The sequence below is a fragment of the Ammospiza nelsoni genome, chromosome 1 (genome assembly GCF_027579445.1).
Source record: "Ammospiza nelsoni isolate bAmmNel1 chromosome 1, bAmmNel1.pri, whole genome shotgun sequence".
Taxonomy (NCBI): domain Eukaryota; kingdom Metazoa; phylum Chordata; class Aves; order Passeriformes; family Passerellidae; genus Ammospiza; species Ammospiza nelsoni.
Genome location: NC_080633.1, coordinates 34,851,422 through 34,875,671, shown reverse-complemented (window position 1 = coordinate 34,875,671; position 24,250 = coordinate 34,851,422). Strand labels below are relative to the sequence as shown.

The window sequence follows — 24,250 nt, the reverse complement described above, 5'->3', positions numbered from 1 at the left end:
GCAGGTAGTAACATACTTGGAAAGGTGATGTTATTTTTCTGATGGCATGTGCCATTATACTCATAAGGTCATTATTGAAATATGGGGTTTTTTAAAGTTGAAAGTGTCTTTTTCTATAAACTGATAGTCTTTTGGGGACAAATTATTTAATGTTCTTTAGAGGGTTTTACAGAACTGTGTTTACAAATAACTCCAACAGAGTAACAGCATAGCTGAATATAAATATTGAGACAAATTAAGAAGAGTTTAAATTGCCCTCAAATTCAGCATCAGAACCTTTATGTACTGTCTCTCTCTTATCATATCCCTTAAGTAATTTTGGTAAATGTATGTTGTGCTTTTTGTTTCGTACTTGGGTATTGATCAGAGGAGGAACAGTACAGAATAAAAATTGTATTAAGATTTATTACTGTAATATTTGGTAATGCTGTTAACTCCTAATTGTTAATTAAATGCTGTTTAGCAGTAACAGTAGTAGAATTTAGAAGGTGCTATACCATTACTTCATAAAGAAATTTTCTTTGTCAGTACTGACTGTAAAATTAGCAGCTAGATTGTTTAGAAGAATGTGCATCTTTTTTTTAGTTACCCTGAAAGATGTGCATATATACAGTAGATATTTTAGTATAATGATCTGAGAAGGCCTTGCTTGAATGTCCTCCTTTCGTCCCTACCTGTTTCTAAGTTCTTCCTGATTCTAATTACTTATATTCTAATTACTTATAATGCATAAGAATAGCAAAATAACTGGTGTTCTGGGAATTCTGAATGATCCATTTTTCAAATTATTAAATACAGTAAACTTAACACTGTTTTGAAACAGGGCTGTACTACTTTTCAAAGTTACCCTAAGCTAGGAGTGAGGCATTGCTTGTCTACACTATTACATCAGAAATAAACAACATTTCAAATTCACGTGCAATTATGAGATTTTTTTTTTACATAATTCAATGCAAGGAGAAATTTTACTGCTTGTAGGAAAGTTTCTCTTTCATATCTTCTCTCTTACCTTTACTTAATTAAAACTGATTTCTGACATACCAGTGCATTTATTAGAATGCTTGATCCCTTAGACATTGCTGAGCAGAAAATGAGCTTTCTCTGCTGAGAAGCCTGCCTGAGCTTGACTTGTGTGAACCTGGAGCATCACTTTCACCTTCAAAAAGTGCAATGCCCTTCTGTTACTTTCTATTCCATCAATCATTAAGGAAGTACAGATACTTCAGGCTATCATGAATGCCAGACAAAACTATGGAAGCCAAAGAATAGCATGTAATTTTTTGTGAGCTTTTATAATGAATAATCTTCCTGTTATCATCATTGTAAGGACTTTTTTAAAATTATTATTGTGGTCAGCTGACTTTGTATTCATTAGTGTCACTATTTGATTAATTATTTTATATTCAAATTCTGTGTGAGGGCAAAGATAATGTAAGAATTTTGAAGGAATTGGTAACTTCTTGTATTTCCTATGTGTTCACACCAGGCAATTTTTTTTTTTGTTTGGTTTAGGTGAGATTTTGGGGGGTGGGGGGGAACAGCACAGGGTGGGAAGGTTGGGTTGTTTGTTTGTTTTGGTTGGTTGGGTTTTGTTGTTGGGGTTTGGGAGGGTGTTTTGCTTGTTTTGGGGGATTGTGGGGGTGTTTTTGTTTGTTTTTTTGGATGTTGCATGGTTTTGATTGGGATAATAAAGTAAAACTAGAATGTATAAGAACATGCCATGGTCTTAGAACATCATTGATTATTAAGCTCATCTATATCCTTAAATGTCTGCTTCATGTTGATACTTTTTAGCTTATATAAATTTTTTTTTATTTACTGTTTTAAACTGACCATTCAGCTTTTGGTTCTATTCTCCCTCTGCAAGCCTCAGTTTATGAGTGGTTGCATGAGGGTAAAACCTCATCTTTATCTTTGTGCTGTATGGGTTCAGATCACTGAGGTGAGAGCGCACATGGCAGCATCCAGTTCTAGTGGAGCTTTGAGGCTTCACCCATTCCCTGCTCTGCAAAATCCTGTTCTTTCTAAGAGCTGGACTGAGATGGCCAGATTCATTCAATGGAGGGCACCAAACCCCTTGCTGTCACTTGGCTTCCCAGTGGCTGGGGATACTGGAACCCCTTCACTAACTTCAGTGTATGAAATAATCTACCTCACCTTCTCAGTTCTCAGATAATTTGAGATTCTCTTTCAAAAACAGATGTCTAAGGTACAAAACTGCAAAGGTTCTGCTCCACTGTTAATACTTAAGGGCAAATAAAAGAGTCTTGTTGCTCAAGGCTGATTGTTAACAGCCCTTAATGATTTTCTCATATGCCAGTTCCTGTTGTCCCAATAACTGAGTCTTAGACTTCCAAAAGGTGCTGTTTGGGGATGATAACAATTTTATTTAAGTTTATTGACAGTTAGTTTGCAGAAAAATTGATTTTTCATCTCAGAGTATTAGGTTCCCATTTGTGGACTATTTCAGTGATGATGTCTTCCCCTTAAAGAGAGGGACACCCCCACACCACACCCTCACTCCCTTTGGGAAATGTGATATGTGATATGTGTTTTTGTGCATTTCTTGTTCCCTGCAAAGTAGGCTTGTTGCTGGATGTTTCACTTGTAGCTCTGGTGACAAATCTGGAGCTGTTCATGGCCTTGGATGAGGCATATTGGTGGTGAAATTATCCTCAGTGAAATAAAATAATAAAATTACATAAGCCACGGTATTTACCAACGAATTTTGGAAGAAGACATTTCCGGAACGAAAGGTTAGCTGAGCACCTGGTGTTCTGACACATCTGGTTCCTGTCCATGCTCCACCTGGCATGGTTGCTGTCTTCTGGAGCTTCTTTTGAGTAACACTAGGTAATTATGCTCTTTCCTTCTTCCTTACAAGAAATAGCTTAATTCTGTGCACTCCCTATCAGCAGGAAGCAAAGATTAGGAATCCTGTCTCTTACAAGACTGCAGAGTAGTAGCACAGAAGATAAACTGCTTATAGTCATTTTAGTGACTCAGAGGAAAAATATGTTTTGTTTCCTTCTCATACAATCCTCCCTTAAAATAAACCAAAAAATCCCTCAACCACTGTTTGCAGAGGAGAGAAGACACAGTATTAAAGTGAGAGTAAAAAGCTTTCCTTTCTCATTGCTGGTAAAGATGAAGAGGTTGAACTGGTAAAACACTGGCTGTGCTGCTTATAGCAGTTCATATTAGTGTTTCCAACCAAAATTACAGGTGGCCTGTTCCCAGTGACACTTGGAAATTTAGTGCTGTGTTGATAGTCTCAAATGGAGATCCTCTGGCATTGCAAATGAAATATGTGCCACTGCAGTTCAGTTGTGGTTTAGCTGGTCATGGAGTTGGGATATAATCATATTATTTTAACTCCTGGAGATCATTACTACTTTGGGAAATAAAACCCTCAAGCATCAGAACTGACAAGATATATATATTTTTGAAGTTTTATATAAAGTAATACTAGGTTTTATTTCTTTTTGAATGTTTAGCCTGGTTTTCATTATTAAAACTAGATGAGAACAAGGGTTTGAGTATTTGAGTAATATTAGTATGAAGGCCAAACACAAACCTATAAATTTTAAATTTTTTTAGTAGAAAAACTAGCTGTTTTGAAATAACTGCTTCCTTTATGCTAAAGTGTTTATCCTAAAATATGGTCTTAAGCATGCACTCGCCTCACATTGAAAAAACAGAGCCTTGTGGTTTATGTAAAGATTATTCTTCAAACTACTAGATACCAATTTTTGCCCCAAAAAGGCCAAACTTCCCAGTGGATTTGCCCAAACAAGGCCTGGGTTCTCACAGAAACCCACAGAATCTAACCCTCAATCAATCAATTATCAACTCTAAAAATTTATTTCCTTATAATTTTGGCAAAATGCTAAGAGCAGGATGAATGCTCCTCATTCTTCTATTTTTTTTGTGTCACTTCCAGATGTGCTGGGTAATGATATGTTTGACCTTAGAGAGGGGAGAAATGTGCGAAACGCTGGAAATGGAGCAGTTTGACTGAATACATAGAAATTCTGCAGGCAGGGCTGGCTCAGCTCCTTTTCCTCCGCTCTCTCCAGTGTGGCAGGGTAGGGAATGACAAACCCTTTTCCCCCAGGCAGCCCAGTACCAGGTCACCTCCAGGGAGTCGCAGCCATGCAGGCTGAGGGGCTTTGCTGCCGTCGGGAGCCGTCTGGGGAGGCAGCACAGCCATGCTGGCCAGGAGTCCTTCAATCCAACAAAAATGGTCAAAGGGACCATCGTGCTGGTGTGGGCAGTGCTGCAGGTCATGAAAGTGGTTTGATCATTGTTTCAGTACAGAATAGATCCTTAGATCATTAATTAAGTTTTGTTTTAATTGATTTTGGAGGCCTTCCCTGATCTGAGTGAATGCCTTTCCACAGTACAGGAGTTTTTAAAACTCTCAGCCAAAAGAGACATCATAGTGTGGTGAGGAATAAAAATGCTCATTTAATTACTGAAATGGGATAATTTCAGAGATTACTAATGATATATGTTATGTCCTGTGTGCTTGACTGTTAAGTGCAAATGGACCTTTTATTTACTCTCCAGTGGGCTATCATGAGGTTATTTGACTTGAATCAAATGTTGTTAAGTTCTGTGAAAATGGCATTCTAATTTTTCTCTATGTCAAGCTTCATTAAGTGTATTTGCACTTAGAAATTGCAAGCAAGATGTTAACATTTCAAATGCGTAAAAATTGAATATTAAAAAGTAAAATTAAATAGCAGCAGTCATGGAGGTTTTTTCCTTCTCTAAGGGACATTTCCAGCACTGCTTATTTCTTGTTGATTTGATTCATGAATATTTTGCCTATCAAATAAATAGATTAATGATTGCATTTGGTTGCAGCAATAATTGTGTGTTTCAAATAAAAACAAATTAGCATAATAAGTGGAAAAGCATCATGGCACATGAAGTGTGCTTGCAGTTCATTACATCTGAAAGATCACAAAGACCTTTTTTTTGCATTTGTTGCTTTTCAGCCAGTTACCAGCAATTATGTTCTGTTTGAATAGGAATTAAGTAGCTGATTTACAGCATTGCTGTTTTTATGCTGAGGCATGAGCTGCTGAGATTGAGGGTGTCTTCAGTCACAGTGCACTGTAATATTTTCTGAAAGGGTTAGGGTTATACCCTCCTACACAGCTAGCTCTCTTTCTTGAAGTTGCTGCTGGAGATTGTTTGGGCTTTCAGAGGAGAAGGTCATAGTAGGAAATGGCTTGAATTTGGGTTGTTTGGGTTGCCATTCTTTGTGCCAGAGGCGGCGGCAGCCTGTGGGTGCCAGCCTGTTCAGGTGTGCCACAGGGCCCTGCAGGGCCGGGCTCTATCTCCAGTCAGCACCACTCTAAAAGGGGCCAGGAAAGCCCACAGCTGGAATGTTTTACACTACTCAGCCTCAGTTAATGCAAATTATTTTGGGGACAGATAATTGGAAAGTTCTCTTAATTTCTGGTAAGGGAAAACTCTTCTTAAGGCGGTAGATTATCTGTAATAAGGATTTCAAGAGTAGCAAAGCAATACATGTTCAAGTAAACAGATAAAAGCATGACTAACTGTATCAAGTGTTTGGTTTGAGAACTTCAGATTTTATTTGTGTGTTATTTGTATCTAATATATGGTACTGGAAAGTTATGCATACTCTCATTTTTCACTTTAATTGCCTGTTTGAAGGCAGCATGACAGATCCAAAGGTTGCTTTCAGCAACTGAGGAGCACTGTGGTCACTCACTACTGTGCAATAATTAACTTAATTGCAGAAATTAGAACATTTTTTAAATATTCAGGATCCTTGACTGGACTCCATGCATTCTTTCTATTTTCTATTGTCCATATCTGAAATAACCTTTTGTTGCATATGGTTATGCCACAATTATTTTTTTTTCCTCAATAAATGATGTTTTTCAGGTTTGCAAGTCCTTCTGTTTGTTTACTTGGCTATTTGGTTTCCAAATTAAAAATAGGAAATGTCAAGTGATCACCTCATTTGTGTTGCTAAAATACTTTTAGTAACTGTGCATTAAATTAATGCATGTGAAGCTGTAATCAGAATCCTGTTTGTCTGGACAAGATACGGGATGGCCATTATTTTTGAAAGTTCACAGTCTGAATCAAATAGTGGCAGCTTGCAAGGATGAAACAGATTTGCTCCAATGTAGTGTTATATAAAAGGTTCTATTCTGCTGTAGTATCAAAGCATAGGCTTGTTTCTGTGTAGGTTATCTGAAATACCATGTGTTATTTTATCACCCACCAAGATACCATTTTCTCATATGACAAAACCCTGGGTTCTTGTGTCTCACAGGGGTTGTGTTACAAAATGGAATTTCATTTGTGTTAGTCTGAGTTAGTGAATGGATGCTGTTGGTTGTGGTGGTCTCAGAGGTTTTTGTGCTTTAGTTTTCAATGATTTTCTGCTTTTGAACTTCTCGCCCCTTTTTTATACTCCCTCTTGCAGTGGTGTCCTCTGATTGCATCTCAGAGGTTCTGCATTCATTCAGACTCAGTGAAGCTAAAATGCTGGGAGCGCTGTCCCTGGGATCATGGTGTCTTTCCAATGAAGAGGCAGTTTTACAAATTACCATTTTCCTTGGGAACTCCACAAGGGCTGCCTCACTTCCCTGAGAGGTGCACCAACTTGAAGGGGCCCGTGTGTGCTAATCCAGGGTGTTAAGTCAGCAGCTGCTGCTTTGCCTTCCAGCTGCCTCTGTGTGCATTCCCAATTTATACTTGTTGGGTTTTTTTACTGAGGCAGCCTCCATTTAAATAAACCTTCTGTTTGACATTTCCTTTTGCTAACCACTTGTCTACATGTGTAATATGTAATTTGCAGTTATTAAGATTAATGAGAACCTTTTTGTGCTTGAAGGCTTTAGGAGAAGTCCGCAGCAGTTCAGCTTTTGGGCTGTGACTTCTGAGGCTTTACCTTGTCTTTGGAGTGCATTTTTCTCCTGCTGTAGTGCAGCAATTGCAATTGCTCAGTTGCTTTGTGGGAAGTCCACAGGCCTGGGTTGAGCAGCAGCCCAACAGAGCTGTCCCCCAGCTGGCCAAAAATGCTGCAGTTTCATGACCTTCTTGTATTACTTATGTAACCTGTGTCTGTAAGGGTCTCTTTTTTCATGGCTTCATGCACTTAAGTACAATTTGATGGGGGAAATAAACTGTTTGCAGCAAACTGAGAAATTCTTGCAACTCTGGGATAGACCAAGCAGGCAGAATTTTGTCCTAAAACATATTCTGGAACCTCTAGCCTTCACCAAAACTGTGAAACTTGACATAAGTAGAGTGTTTTCTTGTTTGTACTTGCCTGAATGTAGCTTTCTTAGTCATCTGTTTAGAGAGCTAAGTTATCTGAAGAGCTTTTTGAGGAAATGTGAAAGTTTGTATCTGATCTCTGTCACACATTTTGACAAGTCCATCTCTGTGGCATTTAACACCTTGATCTTGGAAAGAACCTAAACTTGTGCTTAAATTGTAAAGATGTTCTTGAATTCCAGATTTGAAACTCTTGCAGAATCATATTTATCTTCCAGTGTTCTGTCTTTGAAGTGAAGAGCATAATCTCCTTTTTGAAGATGAGGACTTTTTTTTTTTTTTCCTGGTAAAAATATAATTAAGAGACTGTGTTAATTTGTCTGTGATATTTTCTCTTTTTATTTACAAGAAGACACGAACAACATTGCATTTGGAATTGATACTGTGAAACTCATAATGGTTTCCTTGTAATGGAGGTTTTAGATGGGGAGCAATTTCCAGTAACATTGAATTTATCTATTTCTGGCTTTTTAAGCTACATCCACATAGGAACAATTGCAGACTTTTGAGGAAGCCAACAGAAATATTTGCCTTGGCATCATTAGTGAAGCGAACCAGTTTCAAGGGAAGTGTAGGTTTTAATTAACTAGCTGAGCTGACTTATATCAGCCAGTTTCAAGGCCAAGTGAAATACAAGACAGGCACTCTGTGAACCTGCTGGTGGGCGAGCAGAACGTGTGTATGGATGTTCTGGCAAAGTCAGGTTTGAGTCTGGGGAACCTCTGTGTTGGCAGCTTAACCCAGTGTGATCTCGCACAAAAAGGTGAGATTATCATTAACATCTCCAAGTGACTTGGGACAGACTTGTAAGTCCTTGGTCCTTGCAAATATGTGCTTTTAAAATCCTTTTAAAATCCTTTGCAGGGCTGTTATTTGCATTACATTAAAGGTGTTTTGTTACTCTTTTAGAGATTAAATGAAATGGAAATAAGGCCCTTGGGTTGGCAAGTGGAGTTTTGCCTTTTTGCTTTTGTTGTAACTATTTGGTATAAAATTTATACGACTTACAGAAGACATATTTTTCAAACCTAGGTCTTTTTGAGATGTCTCTAAATATCTCTTTTTAAGACATCTCTAAACCCTTCCCTCCAAAAAGTAATATCTGCAACATCAGTGAACTGTCTAGTACTTCTCACCAGAGGCTCACTGGAGCTCACTGAGAGACCTTGTTTGTTAGGCTGAAATTTGTTCCCTAATAATTACCCCCACAATCAATTAGCATAGTACCCCCTATGACAAAGATGGATAAAAGGATAGTTATCAGCCATAAAGGACCTACTCAGGTCTGTGAAATCTCTTGGAGGATTATAGGTACCAAAAAATGTTGACAATCCAGCCACTGCATTTGTAAGTGAGTAGGGATTCATGTCTCCTTCTTTGGGCACCTGGATTTTCTGTCAATCTTGACCTCAACCTCTGCTTTTGTTAAATGGTGGCAAGGCGGTGTTGAAACAGGACTGGCCAGTTCATATTCAAGATGTTGAAGGGCAGTAAAATTTTTACCACATTCAGGTCATTATTTTTCTTCAGAGACTATCTTCACCACTTTGCTAGTGGTAGTGATCTTTCCTGGGCCCCGTAAGAAGAAAGCTCGTGGTTGTAAAATAATGCCACTGGAATTTGTTAGCATTTTGTAAGGTGAAAAGTGATCTTTCACTGTGATTTAAAACCAGAGCTCTTATGAAAGTGAAGTTGCTTCTGATAACTTTCTTGTATCTTGTAGGGTAAAAGCTTATTGCTGCATTATATACAAAGAAGAGGTGGCGTGTATTTTTGTGCAGAAATATTAACGCAGAACCAAATTATATAATTGAAGACTCTGCTTATACAGGATTATATGTATGCTTTTGTTTATTATTTGCTCTCTTTAAAATATTTTGCCAGGTTAGGATTTTGCAGTGCTTTCAAGCTGCAAAGTATTTCTGTGTAGTGAGGTGATTTAGTAATCATAGCATGCTTCAGTAGTCGGTGATTTATTTTGTTAGAACATACTCCACAGAAAATGCCTGGCTTTGTGTGAACAGTTCAAAGATGGCTCAGTGCAATTTATGGTCTCTCAGCCTTAATTATACACTCATACTACTTGTCTAGTTGTCCAGTATGAATCAGTTTATAAAGCTGGCAGTGGTGGGCCAGATGTGCATGTGCCTGGATAGCACAGCCATGCAGGTTTTAGGTGGATGCAGAGGAGCTGCCAGTGTGCCCCTTCATGTCCCTCCACTGGGGAAGGGCTATGCCAGGGCCCCAGGGCTGCTGCACTTGTGGCACAGCTGGTTTTCCTCTCTTCTGCTCTTCTCTGAGGGCCTTGCTGTGGCTCCAGAACACGTTTATGTGGGGGGTTTTTTGTGTTATAGCTGAGGAAGAGAAATAGTACCAGCACTGTTATGAGTAGTTCTTGCTGCAGTGCAGAAGTGAATGCAGTATCTTCATGACTGCCAACCCAGCACCTGGTTGCAAGAGAATAAAAATGTGTCAAGCATTCTAATTGCTAAATTCATACAAGATTTTTTTTACCATGGCTTGGATTATTTTCTGGAATTGGTAAATGCAGCATAATTGACTTTGAAAACGTGTGAAGTCTGATATATGGGGGGGGGGACAGATAGATTGAATAGAATCTACATTGTGCTCCTTGTGTGACAGGCAGCACCTACTGAGAGACAGGAGTCTGCTTTCTCCAGGTGCCAGCAGGCAAATTGCTCTCTGCTTTGATAACACACTCCCACAAAAGTTATGGGGCTTTTGGTTTTTGTCTTTGTATTTTCATCTTCAGCTGGTATTATGGGAGCTGCTGGCAAGCTGCGGGAAGGGTGGTGGGCTCTCCATTAGAGCCTTTCCTTGTCGTCTCCCACTGATAATGTGCAGCACTCTGATGTAAACCAGCCCCAATTTTGTCTCCTTCAGTCACAGAAACTGTTGTTTATAGGTGGAGGTTAATCCCATTTAAGAACTGGATTAGCAAAGACATAGTCATTTAACCACAGATGCCTGAACTTGGGTTGCAGCTGATGCCTTACGTTTTAGCTTTCACATTTTTCAGATTCTGTACTGCCTTAGTGTGTGACTCTGAACTTCATATAAAGTGTTATCAAGTTCTCTTCACAGATAAAACAATTGTTAGACAAAACAAACCTTTTCCAGTCTAAGAACCAAGGACACCATTGCAGCTTCAGGCCCAAAAAGCAACACCAGCAGATTGAGGAGAGCAATCTGAGAGGATGGGGCTTCATAACCTGAAGCTGTAATTGGATAATTAACCCCAATATGTAAATGGACCAAAACTTATAGAAGTGTGAAAACTCCTGACTGGTCGACCATCTTGGGTAAAGCCACAGCTGGTCTCTTGGCCTGCCCAAGGTGTATCCTTTAAAGGCCTTTCAATAAATACCTACTTTATTCCTTTAGTTCTGTCCAGCCTCTGTTCCAGGTAGCCTCTCTAGGCATCACAGCAGTTCTCAGCTAGTCCTGGCTGGGATTAATGCCCTGCAGACATTCTGCATTGAGACAGTTCCATGGCAGGCCACGCACCACCGAAGTGTAAATCTAAGAGAGCTCGCCATGGCAGTAGTTCTATGCTTGGCCTGCTAAATGATGATGGGTTTTATAGAAACAAAGGCAAATAAAGATCTGTGTATGCTGTGTGAACCTCACTTCCTCAGAAAAGAGCCATGGGAGATCACTGACACTTTGCTGTCTTTGGTGAGCTTCATATGGAGTGTGATGTGCTGGCAAACACTGCAGAATTTCCCCAGGCACCAGCAAGACCTTTTCCTCTTAAGAACAACGGGCTTGGGTTTGCTGATTGGATTGGCACTTGTACTTTTATCCCTCTTCACTGAACTTTCATAGAGTTATTATCTCTTCAGAGATATTGATAAAGGCATGTTAGCAAATCCTGCAGCCTAAGCTGTGCAGGAGCTAGTGTAAGGAGAAGGATTAGGGTCAGTCTGAGCTTTGAGAGGTAGACAGGGGATTCCCTTCTCCTTGAATAAGGACATTATCTGCTTCAGCAGTGGTGTGGGTGTGACAAATGCACAAACCCTCAAGCACCATCCCCATTCAGTTCAGTTAAAAATCTTCCTTAAGGCACAGCAGCAGAGACAGATTTCAAAATAATTGTATCATGTTTTAAACGCCACAAAAACCACCAAAAGCAACTGATCAAGTCAAACTAATGTGCTTATCAAGATAATGAGTTTTTAAACATTAACAATGCTTAAAATCTCTAGGAGGAAGCAAGAACAATGCAAAATACAGGATTGGCTTGGAGTGCCTCGTGCCCTTCCTCCCTCACCAAACACAAATTAGATGGTTCTGAGAAATAAAAGATGGAGAGCAGCAGTGCTGTGGGGAGCCATTTGGTAAAGGCAGGTTTTATTCTTGATAGTTAAAACACAGAAGTTACACACAGAATTGCTTTTCAAGTAATGCATAAAACGTTGTTAATGACTATAGTAATCTGCACAGGCAGGATGCACACTTTCCATTGGGAACTTTTGAAGACTATTTATGCTCAGCTCCTAAAGGTGCCTAACTTTGCAGGGCAAAGTTGTATTTGAAACTTCAAGTTATATTGAAACTTCAATATAACCCTGGGTTTTGGTATAAGAATGCTGTCTAAACTATGAACATATTCCCTTGGCTTTGGTTTTAAAAATTCAGACCAAAACTCCTTTGTTAGATAAAAGCACAACTTAACTGCAAAGGACAATTGAAACAGTGATTGAAAACATATTTTTTCATTTGAATGAGAAAGTTAGCACTTGAGGGAATTTGGATATGTTTGCTTTGGGGCTTTTGGTGGGCAGTGCTCTGCTTGGCAAGCATTTTGCTTCAAGAGCATTTTTGTATGACTTTTCTGATTCAGAGCTTCAGAAAATAAGCTGTAGAGAAGGGAGAGAACAAAACTCAGAGATGCAGGAGAAAAGTCTCAATACCCAGCAGAAGAGATCTAATCACTCTTGGAACATGTTAAAATGTTAAAATACCTACATTAAAAAAGAAGCAAGCTTGAGCCATTTAATGCTATAAATCATGGAAAGCAGTGAAAACTAGTATTTATGAGGGGGATTGTGAAAGCTTGTGTGACAGTTGGAAATTACATCACTGTTGATGTTTCAAATTCTTGGGTAAAGTAATGCAATACTGTGTTTATGAATGAATGAGCAAGTGATGGAGCTGTGCTAAGTGTACTCTATGGATAAACTGGGTTGAGCTATTTTGTACCTCTTGTGTCCACTTAGGTTACTTTGCACCATTCAATCCCCTAATTTCAGTGTAAGTGCACAAATCTCAATTCTGTGTATGTATTTCTTTATTCCAGATACAGACCCACGTGTATTAGAAAAACAAGAACTTCAGCAGCCAACCTATGTTGCTCTAAGTTACATTAACAGGTAAGTGTGGTTATTTTTCAGGTATAACTGATCTTGGTTTGGTATATACAATATGTATTCTATCAAAATTGGCATGCTTATGGATGCACTCTTTTGCATCATGGGATATGACACTATCAAAACATCTGTTTTGGAAAAACAGTTGAATTAAAATTTAACTGAATTTTTAATGACTTTTGCATAGGGCACATGCAGCCCTTCAGCTGTACTGCTCAAATAGTTAGGAACGAGGTTTTAGCTTTTGATGTTGTAGCTAAATCTCATGCCAAACAAGATAATTTTTCTTGGCTTAGTTTTCTATTTTATTGTACTTCACACAAGTGAGTAGAGAAAGATTTCACTTATGATTGAAAAAAGCTCTATCTGATAATAGTTCAGCATATAAATTGAATTTTACAGAACTTCAGTTGTTTTTCAACCACAATATATATCTTTAAAAGTCTTACTTACCAGTCCTGTGTAACCTAAAACTTGAAAGCAATTAAGAAATTAAATCATTTTTAAGTACTTTTCTAAGTAACAGAGCCCCAGCTTTTCAGTTATTGACTGATGGCGGTACTGAAACCTCCAGGGTACTTCAGCATGGATTATTACTTTTTATGCATAGTTTGCATTTTTATTTTTGCTGTCTAGAGGATGAGATACAAGCTCATAACCCTATAAGCTTGGAAGATTAACCCAAGATTCAGTTTGGCATAGACTGAGTTGATTCAAACTCTCATGAGTTGCACAAAATTTTTCTTTATAATTCTACTTCATTTTAAAAATGGGAAAAAGTGAAACAAAAGCAAAAGCCAACAAACTTTTTAAAGAACAGAATCCACTTTCTCTAATGTTTGCTGCAGCGAAAAATGTCAGTGGGTGTGTGGGGTAAGAATACTTGGAGGTATGGAAGTAAGATCTGGTGTTCATTTGGTGAAATGACTACATTTTCTCCACTGCATGAGACTATGATTAAGAATAGCCAGTATTGACATGATTTCCTACTTGGCAAGTAACTCTTGTTCTTCCTGGAGACAGTCCGACTCCTAAAGCATATTTTGAAATTAGCCATGACCCTTTTAACACTTAGTTCTGCTGATCTCATTTAATGTATAAAACTTTTTTTTTTCCAATATGTAGGCTTGGTATGCTGTTGTGCATGTTGGTATGTTTCCCTCTTTCCATCATATACTTGGGTGTTTTCTCTTTTTGCTTCTGTGGTTATGTTACTTAATGTGAGAGAGGAGAAAGGTTTTGGTTTTTTTTTAATTAGGGAAAAGCTGCTTTTAAGAACATATACTTGACCATGGGACTTGTTTTAAGACAGTGGGACTTATCATCCAGTTTGGAATCAGACTAATTTTAAAGTAGTCTGAAAGTGTTAACTCATCCAGATTTCATTATTTTGGTACCCTTTAAACAAAGTTCTGTGTAACTGAGACAGTTTTAGTTGCCACATATTTTGTCCAAACTTTCTTACCCTGTCATTTCTGAAAAGTAATTCTGGAGAACCGAACTGTGTTGTTTGTATAGTAAAACTGAATCTGAATTGACTTGTACTTGAACCAGCTGCTCTTTAGTTGCTCTTTTAGTTGTATTTTAATTTTTTCCAAAGTGCTAGTATCTTTCATTGAACCACCTGCTCTATGCAACTCAAGCTCTTGGGGGAGCAGCAATATCCATTACAGTACGAGACATGCCTTTCTATTTCCCACTACATATGCCAGAGCTGAGTTCTGCTTTGTTGTCCCAGGCTATGAACTCAGATTTTGTAGCCTAATACATGTCATAAACATGTTGCATACTGTTAGATATCAAACACCAGATACTGCTGCGCTTTTTTTAAACCCATGCTTTTATGGCTTCCAAGTGGAACTGAACTTAGCTCAGTTCCTGCTGTGAGTTACAGACCTTAAAACAATCTTCCTCTGCAAGTTTGTATATTCAATATGCTCTGTGTGGGCCATACGGTCTCGTGGAGCCTGGGAAAATAGGGGCAGCTGATTCTCAGGGACTGCCAAAATTGTATGATAAGATGTGCACTGAATATATGTTGTGGTAGAAAGATTAAATGGGTGTGCTTTATGCTCTGCCCATTGCCCTGTTATATGGCGGCTATTATGAGCTAAAACAAAACATAAATCTGGTTGTCTGGCTTGATAGCTGGGAGGATAAAGTATCAGTAAAACAGATAGTAGAGAGAGAAGGGTACTGGAGTCTCTGTTTACAACTTGAAACATACTCTTGTTTCCATTTCCCTTCTATCCCTGGTTATTTTCTCAGGCATATTATTTTGGCAATACTGTTTGAGCTCTGAAGTTCTGAAACAACCCTCAGATTGTGGATGTCTAAATCTGTAAGGCTCCAACTCTTTCTCCACTGGAGATTTACTGCCATTACAGCTTTCAGTAACTGCACACAGATGCTGCTTCCATAGTGTGTGATCCTCATGTAGGCAGATAACATTCCTTTTAAAATGGGTGGACAAAATATAAATTATGGGTCATAATGGTTTGTTACTGCTACATCAAACACTTCCATCAGACACTGACTGAATTGCCACAAATCCCTTTCTCAGACAAAGTTTAGTGTAGCCTTAGTGCAGTCCCCCAGTACTGATGGATTCCCTGCTTTCTTCTGCTTTGGTTTCTTAGAAGTCAGAATTGGAATCAATAAAAGACACACTACAGCCAAAGCAGATGCAGTTAATCTGTTTCCGTCCTATAAATACAGGAGAGGTTTGTCTGCAAGGAGTTCAGTGGTGCTACTACAAGAATGGAGTTCTGGCTGTGATCTGTCAGGAATAGTTGCAAATGAGCATTTGGGCCAACATCCTCCAGTACTTTCTGGGGGCATCTCCTTTGTGGATGGGTCAGGACACCTTTATATTTTGTATTGCACTGAAATGCAGTAGTTAGCCACCGTGATTAATATTGCTTATACTGCTACTTAAATGCAGGATTTATAGCTTTAAGATAATAAACATGACTATGAATTTTGCTTGCAGTTTATTGGAATCTGCATAGCATTGTTTGTGCCTCTGAGTGTGCTGGTCTGTCCTTAGAGGTGATGGCTTTCGAGGTTGCTCTGTTACCTGGCATTGCAGGGTACAACCAAGGCTTTTAGCCTGGTGCAGTCTCATGGACAGAGACTTCTCAGTATTCTCATTTTTGAAAGTTTCTGTCATGTGGATACTGCTGGTTACCTGTTAATGAGGAGAGCAGCTGCTGTGGGAATGTTTGGGCTTTTTAGAAAACAGCAAAACAAGCATACCACTATTACTGGCACAAGTGAGAAGACAACAGAGGCATGCAGATAATTCCTTTGTCTGAAAAGGTAGTATTAAAAAAATGTTTATAATAAAAAAGCTCTTATTCCCAACTTTAGTGGATGAAAAATTCTTTACAATTAACTTTTAATGGAGGTATTTCAACTTTTAGATTGGAAGTATCAGAAATAGGAAGAAAGCATAAATTATTGGAGTAAATTCCTTTCACCTTGATTATGAAGGGTGGGAGGTGCCATAGTAACATATATTATTGGAAACATATACCATAAAAAGAACAATTAATTCTGTATTTATTACAATTTCCATGAAATACATTTTTCTTAAATACAGTAATTGCTTTGTTTTTTAAAGTTTCATCCAGATGGGGAAAAAAGAAAACTAGTATGCACCTACAGCTGAAACTAAGCAGTCATAATTATATACTGTTTCTACTTCAAATTGCATAATGACTATATTAGGGAATTGTTGAAAATAAAGACTTATAATCTTAAAGTCTTTTAAAATCTAGCAAAACGCTTTAATTATGTTAACCCCAGGTTCTTTTTAATAGTGTTTTTCTGTTCATAATTGAGGTCATAGAAGAAGGGTTATACAGTAAAATACGTTTTAGGCATCAATCCTGCAAAGCAGTTAGAGCACACTGGTGAGAACATTTTCAGTGTTGCCTCTGGGCAGTCTGTTGAATGAGACTGTTAAATGTCTATAAATTTCATTCTCATGCACAGCTGGTACCACAAATGGAACCTGTGATCAAACTTGGATGGCATTCTTAGACGAAGAACCCAAGATTATCCTTGCACATCTCTGAACCAATCTAACATTTTGTCTCCTCCTTCCAGATTTCATTTTTAACTAGCAAGATTTTGCCTCACTGTTACCATTGTAAAGTCCTATAGGCTTCAGGCATCTCATGTCCCCCCCTGCCCTTTTATTTCACCTGTCATTGACTTTTCAAGACAAAGTTTTCTTACTTTGCCTCCTTTTTTTAATACCATTAGAAGTAAAATCAATAATTTCTGTGAGGATATACATTTGTGAAAGAAATTAATTGCTTGTAAAGTTCTGGCCACTGCAAACTCTCCCTGTGTCTTGTCCAGCTTGCTATTACCTTTTTTTTTCCAGGAGTAAAACAAATAGCCAATACCATAGTATTTAATGATTATTTGAAAGCTATTTCAAAAAGTGACAAAATTTTAGGTAATGTTATGTTTAGTATGCACTAAGTTACTAATGCAGTAACAAGAAGGATAGTTTTGGATTTGAGGCAATGTACTTTGACTACATCTGTGGGATTTTGTTGCCTGGAATCAGAAGAAAAACTTTTGCAAATAATGTTGAAGTGGTGATATCAATAGCTGTTGTTTAATGAAAGCTTTCAGGTGCACAAAATACAGGAATGTGCACACATGGCAGAGGATTTCTATGATTTTTATAAGGGTAATTAATTAGTATATCTAGCAGGTACAACCAATAAGGGACCATTTGCCTCTTCAACCCACCCTTGGGTCTGCCCCTTGGAGTTGCTCCAGGGGGTTCCTTGCCCTGTATCTTGGTATGTCCCTCAGATGCTGGTGCAAAACAAAAGGTCCATGTTAGAAATTCTCTTCTTGGGAATAAGACTAAACAGAATTTCAAGATTATTTTAGAATGGGTTAGCTGTTGTTCTAAAGTGTGAGAAAGGCTGAGAAAGTGTTAAAAACTATACAACCATATATTAAAAATCTATAAAGCTACAAATATATGAAAAAGCTAAAAATCTTCAGGCATCAGTTTCTTAGCAGAGCATCCAAACCACGTGATACTGCAACACATTGCACTTTTCCTGTGGTTCAGCCCTGAGAGATTTTCCTGGGGTAAACTATGAGCAGTAGTTGCACAAAAAGCTGATGAAAGACTGTAGCCTCCTGGAGGTCATAGCCCATGGCTGGATGTGCCATCAGAGTGCTCTATCAAATATTTTCTCAGCAGCAGTGAAATTCTTGTTGCTTCCTTTTTTTTTTTAAGAGCACAAGCATTAAGTTGTTTGAGTAATTTGTGGGAGACAATTCAGTTTTCTCCCCTTTGATTCCCTAAGAGTGTTTTAATCCTGAGACTATTGATTAGTTTGGGGTAGGATGTAGCTTCTCTTCCTGGCATTTCTCCTCCTTGCCTTCTGATGCCTGTGTACCATCACTGTAATTGCTGCTGGGGCACAGTTTGCAATGAAAGTCAAGAGCGTGGAGAGAAATGTGTTTGTTTCTCCTTTCTTGATATCATAGAAAATACTTTTGCAGGAGGCATATGGAAAGTGAAGCTATTCGGGAACGGTGAGCATCTTTCTCTAAAATAATTATTCCCTGCAATAGTTATTGCAATAAGCAATAGATCAAGCTTCAAGTCTTTCTAATTAATTCAGGCACGATATCTCCACTTTGAAGTTGTATCAGTGATGCTACATAACAGATTGAGACATGCTACCAACAAATATATAAAACTCCTTGAAATTGATTTTTTGATCTCAGAATAGTTAATTTGATTTTTTGGAATGAGTAAAAAGCAATTAAAAAAAAAGATATAACTTAGACCCATCCTCACTTTTTTTGGTATAGTATACACTGTCTTAACTCTCATGCCATGATATAGAAACAGAAGGGTAAAGACAAGGAAGACTTTTCCATTTCAGGAATTCTATTGTAGATGAGTTTTTCTGCATGGGAGCATATGAGCCTGTGAATCTGTTGAAGTATTGCTGTATCACCTGTTGAGACTTGCTACATTTTATAGTGCCTAGTACCACAGTTCTTCTTCTTTGTCTTAAAATTTAACTTTTCCTTCCCGTAACATGATACTGTCTCATTTGAATGGAATATCCCAACTTTGTAAAAGTGCAGTGATTCCCTTGGATTGTTGCTTCTCATCACATGGAAGGTGCATGCCAATGCTTCCAGTAGCTGCTGGATTGGATGCATGTGACAGGATACAGAATGAAAAGGATCAAAGTAACATGTCAATTGCCAGATAATATTTTTTTGTGTAAGCCTATTTTTAAGTTAACAGTGACCAAGTAGATCATATGGTTTTATTCATGTAGCCATATCTTTATGCTCTGCTATTTGACTTGTTCTGGAGATGGAACAAGACAAACTTCAGATGATAATTCAAACAAGATGTGCAGAAATGAATGATAGTTAGGGTAAGGGGAATGCCTTTTGGTTTGGAAGGATTTATGCAGATGGCTTTGTTTTCTCTTTCTCTCTTTACCAATTTCAAGCTAAGCAAAGCTGAAGATTTATATGATGTACAGCTCTTCTATTTCATGTCAGCAGTAAAGATCAAAAAGCAGATTGGCACTTTGAGGAAAAGCCTTAATGCCATGCCTTGAAATAAAAATTACATGGTGAATTTAAACGTAGGACATTGAAAGAATGTGTCTTAGTTGTGGGGTTGATTTTTTTTTTTAATTGACAGGGAATTATCTTTCTTATGGTAATTTTTCTGTGCAGGACTCATGATTTTTTGCTTTCCTTTTCTTTTCCACTCCATGAATCTCAAGTGAAAGAAGCACTGCCAAGTCAGCATCATTTCTTGCAAGTGAATGTGTGCAGACCTCTGTGTAATTCAGTTACCAAGCACTAGAGCTGTCAGTATAAGTCCTCAAGATTTTCAGGATTCTTGTCTCTATTGGTATTTCTTCATCCTTTGTCAACGTGGCATGCCAAAATTGATGAAAAAACCATCTTGTCTTCCTGGCACTGTTTTTTGTCTTGGCCAGTTCTGTTTCAATTCCCAGCTTTCTGCACAGGTCTCTAGCACAAGTCACTGTATTTAGCGAAAGGAAAGGAGAAATACTTTGTCTCTTGCTTTAAAAAAGGAGGGCATTTAATTTCTGGGGTGTTTAAATTTGATCCTAAGCAGTAGTAATGTTCTCAGAACGACTGTGTTGGCTGCACAAAAAAACGTATTGAGATATTTTGCTGTCAGCTATGTGGGCTAATAAGGCTCTCAGTGTCTATTTCTCTGTGTCATACCACAATAAGGTCCTAATTCCTACTAGACTCTGGTAATAACATATGTTCATTCTTTATATTGCAGTTACCTAACATGTTTGCAGAGCTATTTGGAAAGCACATAAATGTGCCCAGTTTCAGATCCTCTGCAGAAATAAGAACTTGGAGAAGCTATTATGCTTTGATTTATGAGTGAAGGATGAGCAAAAATATTACAATAGTGATTAGTTTTCTTTTCAAGTACAATCTGAGTTAAAATGGCTGAAAGGAGTGGCTGTTCTTCCTGTCTCTACCATTTAGAGAAATGGCTGACATATACAGCTAGTTACCTCCTATCCTGGTATGTTTTATTTTCTTTAAATTACCAGCAACAAAACATTACATGCATGGGAGAAAATTACAGAATGAATAGATGACTCTAGGAAAGGTTCATGCTGTCCAGTGTTTTGCTAAAAGCTTGTCATGACAATCTTAGCTACATGTGATGACTTGCAGATTGGTAAACTTGCTGTCCCTGGAATCTCAAGGCAGCCCAGACCAGCTGCTGCTTATTTTCATTGACTGTGGCCTGATTTTTTATGAACCTAAAATTTACTTATCACTGACCTTGTGTACAAAAGCAGTTGTGCTTCTTTGTCTAATTTCACTGATTTTTGAAAAGTAACAATATTTCATTGTAAAACTGCCTACTTTGATTTGTTGCAAAAAAGCACACTCAGGATTAATCTAGAGAAAGATTTAAAATTAGATTTTCAAATAAATTTGATCATTCAAAATGCAAATTATTGAATTACTTTTTTTTCCTATGTTAGTTTTTAGTTATGTGAGCACATTGTGTATTCTTAGATTCATTCCAGTAGTGAACATCCCACTAATTTATTAAAATGCCACAAACCATATCCATAATTCCTAAGGTGTCTAAAGATGCTTGATGTTTTCCTCTCTTCTCCTTCGTTCTCATTTTTGCATGTAGCATGTCCAGGTAAGGGCTCTTGAGTGTCATTTGCAAAGTCTTGCTAGTGCTCAGTGAGGGATGGGGCCTAGAAACATAAAGGCCACGTAGCAAACAGAGTTGCACACCAAAGTTTATATATTGTCATGGACAATAAAAGTTGGGCCACAATTTGGAGATTGCGTGCCAAGGCTGTCCAAGTCATGCTTTAGGACAGCCTGTAGCCTAGACTAGAGATTAAGTGCAGATGAGAAAATATTCTTAGTGCTTAGAGAACTTGGCTCGTGAGGAAAGAACATTGATGTCATCTTCCGCTACGTGAAACCTACTCCAAAGTGTTACTCTCGGCCTTAATTTTCATTAAATACGTTTGCGGTTGGCTTGACCTGTCAATTTGATTCTGAGCCAGGGAGAAAATTTTATATCCTGCAAAGATACATTCCTTATCCCACCACTTCCTCTGCAATGCTCCAGTGTCCCGAGAAATGGAGACCAGGTGGAGAGCTCGACAGAGCTGGTTTCCTCTCTTATTGAGGCCAAGGGTGCATTTAGCAGGTCAGCAAGGGAATTTTGGAGTCGACCAGTAAAATGCTTTTGAAAGAGGGTTCTCCTAGGTCGCTGGCTGGAATAGCACAGTTTATATCAGTCTTTAAGCACAGTCTTCAGTAGAGAGCTGAAAGGAACCTGTGTTGTGTGCTGGAATGGTGACCAGGCTTCGTGCTAGAACAAAATGAAGGTCAAAACTGAAGGCATCTGAAAGCAGCTGGTGGATACAAAACATAAGCATGAAAGAGAGCAGTGAGGGTATCTGTTATTATAAGGAATTAGTGAAGCTGGACTGCCCTGATTGTGAGCAGGTATTATATAGTAAAGGAACTTCCAATATGATGAAAACGGGGGAAAGAAGAAAAGGTTCCTTTGACTTTTGGTTTTCCTTTGGGACTGCTCTCCTAAACTTGTAAAGTGCTAAGAGGAAGGAGCCCTGGCACATCATCTTTTTGTTTAATCTACCTAATTTTGCCAAGATAGTATGGCATCATGTAATCAGAAAACAATTTTTAACAGTGTAGAGACACCATAGGAATTCCTGAATTTCTGATTTGAATGAAAAACAGGGAAGGGATTGCTTTGATCATTCCCTTGGACTTTTCTGAAACATCTTGCCCAGAACTCAAACAGTGAACACAATTTACACAGCTGTAGATGCAAGAACTTGAATGGCAAAGTAGAAGTAAAACCCTGAAACTGGTGCAAATACATGGGCTTTTTCTGATGTACATCTGTTGAATGTGTCTGTGAATAGAGTTGCCTGTCTTTGACCTCTGAAAGTCTGAAGTCGAATTCAATGCACTTAAACAATAGTTGTGTATGTTACATATTGCACATTGTTGAATTATGTTGGATTATGGTGACCTGAAACACTCAAAAAGGCTTGCTTGGCTCAGCAAACAAATGTTATTAAAGGGAGTCTTTATTTAATTAATTTGGCTCAGTTATAGTACAATTAGTCAGGCTGATTTAGTACTTTCTGAGTCTTGGTTTCCCCAAAGCAGTACAATTTTGCAGACTCTAGATTTCTTGTTCCAATTTTTCAGAGAACTGAGAAAGGTTTTCTTTCATTGTCAGTGTTGGGGGTTTGTTTGTGGAGTTTTGTTGTTGTTTTTTTTTTTTTTTTAAATCAGGCACAAGTATTTCCCCAAGTGGTTTATGAGGATACAGGCAGAGATGGAAATGATTACAGCAGTAATTCCATCTACAGGTGTAGATGGGCTGCAGGGGTAGTCACTGCTGATTTATTTATTGATATTTATTAATTTATAACTGTCCTTGATTTATTGAGGAATTGCTGTGTGTTGGCCTTGCATGAGTGTTTAATATCTAGTAATTTCTAATTAGAGTAGCTTTTGTAATGTGTGAGCAAGACACCATAACAGAGAGGGATGTAGTTGTGAGTTTTGGATTGTGGATGGAGGTGCAAGAAAGGTGACTTGCAACATGTTCCAAAGTTGCAAATAAGTAACATTTCATATCTGCCACCATCAGTGCTGGGGATTGACCATGTGCCTTGAACGAACCTTTCCAAAGAACTTTTGAGCTGGGAATAGGCTGGATTTATTTCTTGCTTTTATGGTGTGGATAGCAGGACCATTCCTCTTAACATCCAGTTCACCTATAGCTTCTGTGGTGGTGGCAACAATTTGTGGTAGCAAGTTCCATTGCTGCTACACACAATGTAAAGTAAATTCAACAAAACTTGAGTATTTGTTGAAAGCAGTCTCCTTCCCTGCAGTAGCTTCCAATGTGAAATATGCTTAATAAAGTGTTAAAAAACCTAGCCCAAAACATCCCTGTTCAAGGTGGGTCAAAGCATTTATGTGTGACTTCCCTCTCTACTTTTTCTTATTTAATTTGCTCACCTGCCATTTGTAAAAGGTCAGTACTTAGGAAAAGTTGTGAAGCAATTTAAACCAGGTTAGTCAGGCAATGCTGTTTGCAAGAAGTAGCTGAACAGTTCCTGTCCTGCACATAGAGGATTACCCGGGCTGATGCTGACTTAACCACAGAGCATGGATATAAAAGCCTGTTTTGAATATTTCCAGCACAAAAACTTTGAGCTTATGCTTTTAATGTGATCTTTGGGATCTGACCAACTACAGAAATACTATCTGTTACCAATAGATAGTAACAGATATCTATTATATCTGTTATTTCTACAGATATAGGAATGCCCTGAATTTGCACCCAGCACTATGGAGCAACTCTTTAATAAAAAGAAAACCAAGTGTGTTACCATTTAAAATAATTAGGAAAATACCAACTGCTAAATGTAATTCTCATAATCTGCTAAATATAGTGCAAAATGACATTTCGCAAGGGCTTTCAAGAACGCACAGGGCAGTACTTAAATTTCCTGTTCCAAATAATTTTCCTGTGTAAAGTATATTGCCTTTTTTTTTTCTACTGATTTCTCTTGCACAGTACTTAGTCATAATGCTCTTAGAGGTTGTCCTTTGTTGTTGCTGTTGTTTTTTGCCATTTAATGAAGAAAGCTGGAAGAAGGTTTGTAGAAACCTGTAGTGCAGTTATATAAAATGAATGTACTCTTCTTCTTGCTAGTAAAAGAAACATACAATCAATAGGTAAAGCACTTCTGATATTTCTTTCACACTCCATAAAGTGCAATCTCATTTGTTCTTATTGGCACCTAAGGTCCTGTGCACATAATTGTTCATTTGCATCATATGTTTTAATGCTGCTGGTAGTTTTGATTTCACCCGTCTGGCTCAGTTGGAAGAGTGTAACTCAGCCC

General features: G+C 38.1%; 1 protein-coding gene across 1 annotated transcript in view; it reads left to right on the top strand.

The window, feature by feature from the left end:
• JAZF1 (JAZF zinc finger 1) overlaps positions 1 to 24,250 on the top strand; it is a 185,404-nt gene that overhangs the window by 88,578 nt on the left and 72,576 nt on the right. The window contains exon 2 of the mRNA XM_059487268.1: positions 12,659 to 12,731. Coding sequence (XP_059343251.1) covers positions 12,659 to 12,731 — 73 coding nt within the window. The remainder of the gene's footprint in view (positions 1 to 12,658; positions 12,732 to 24,250) is intronic.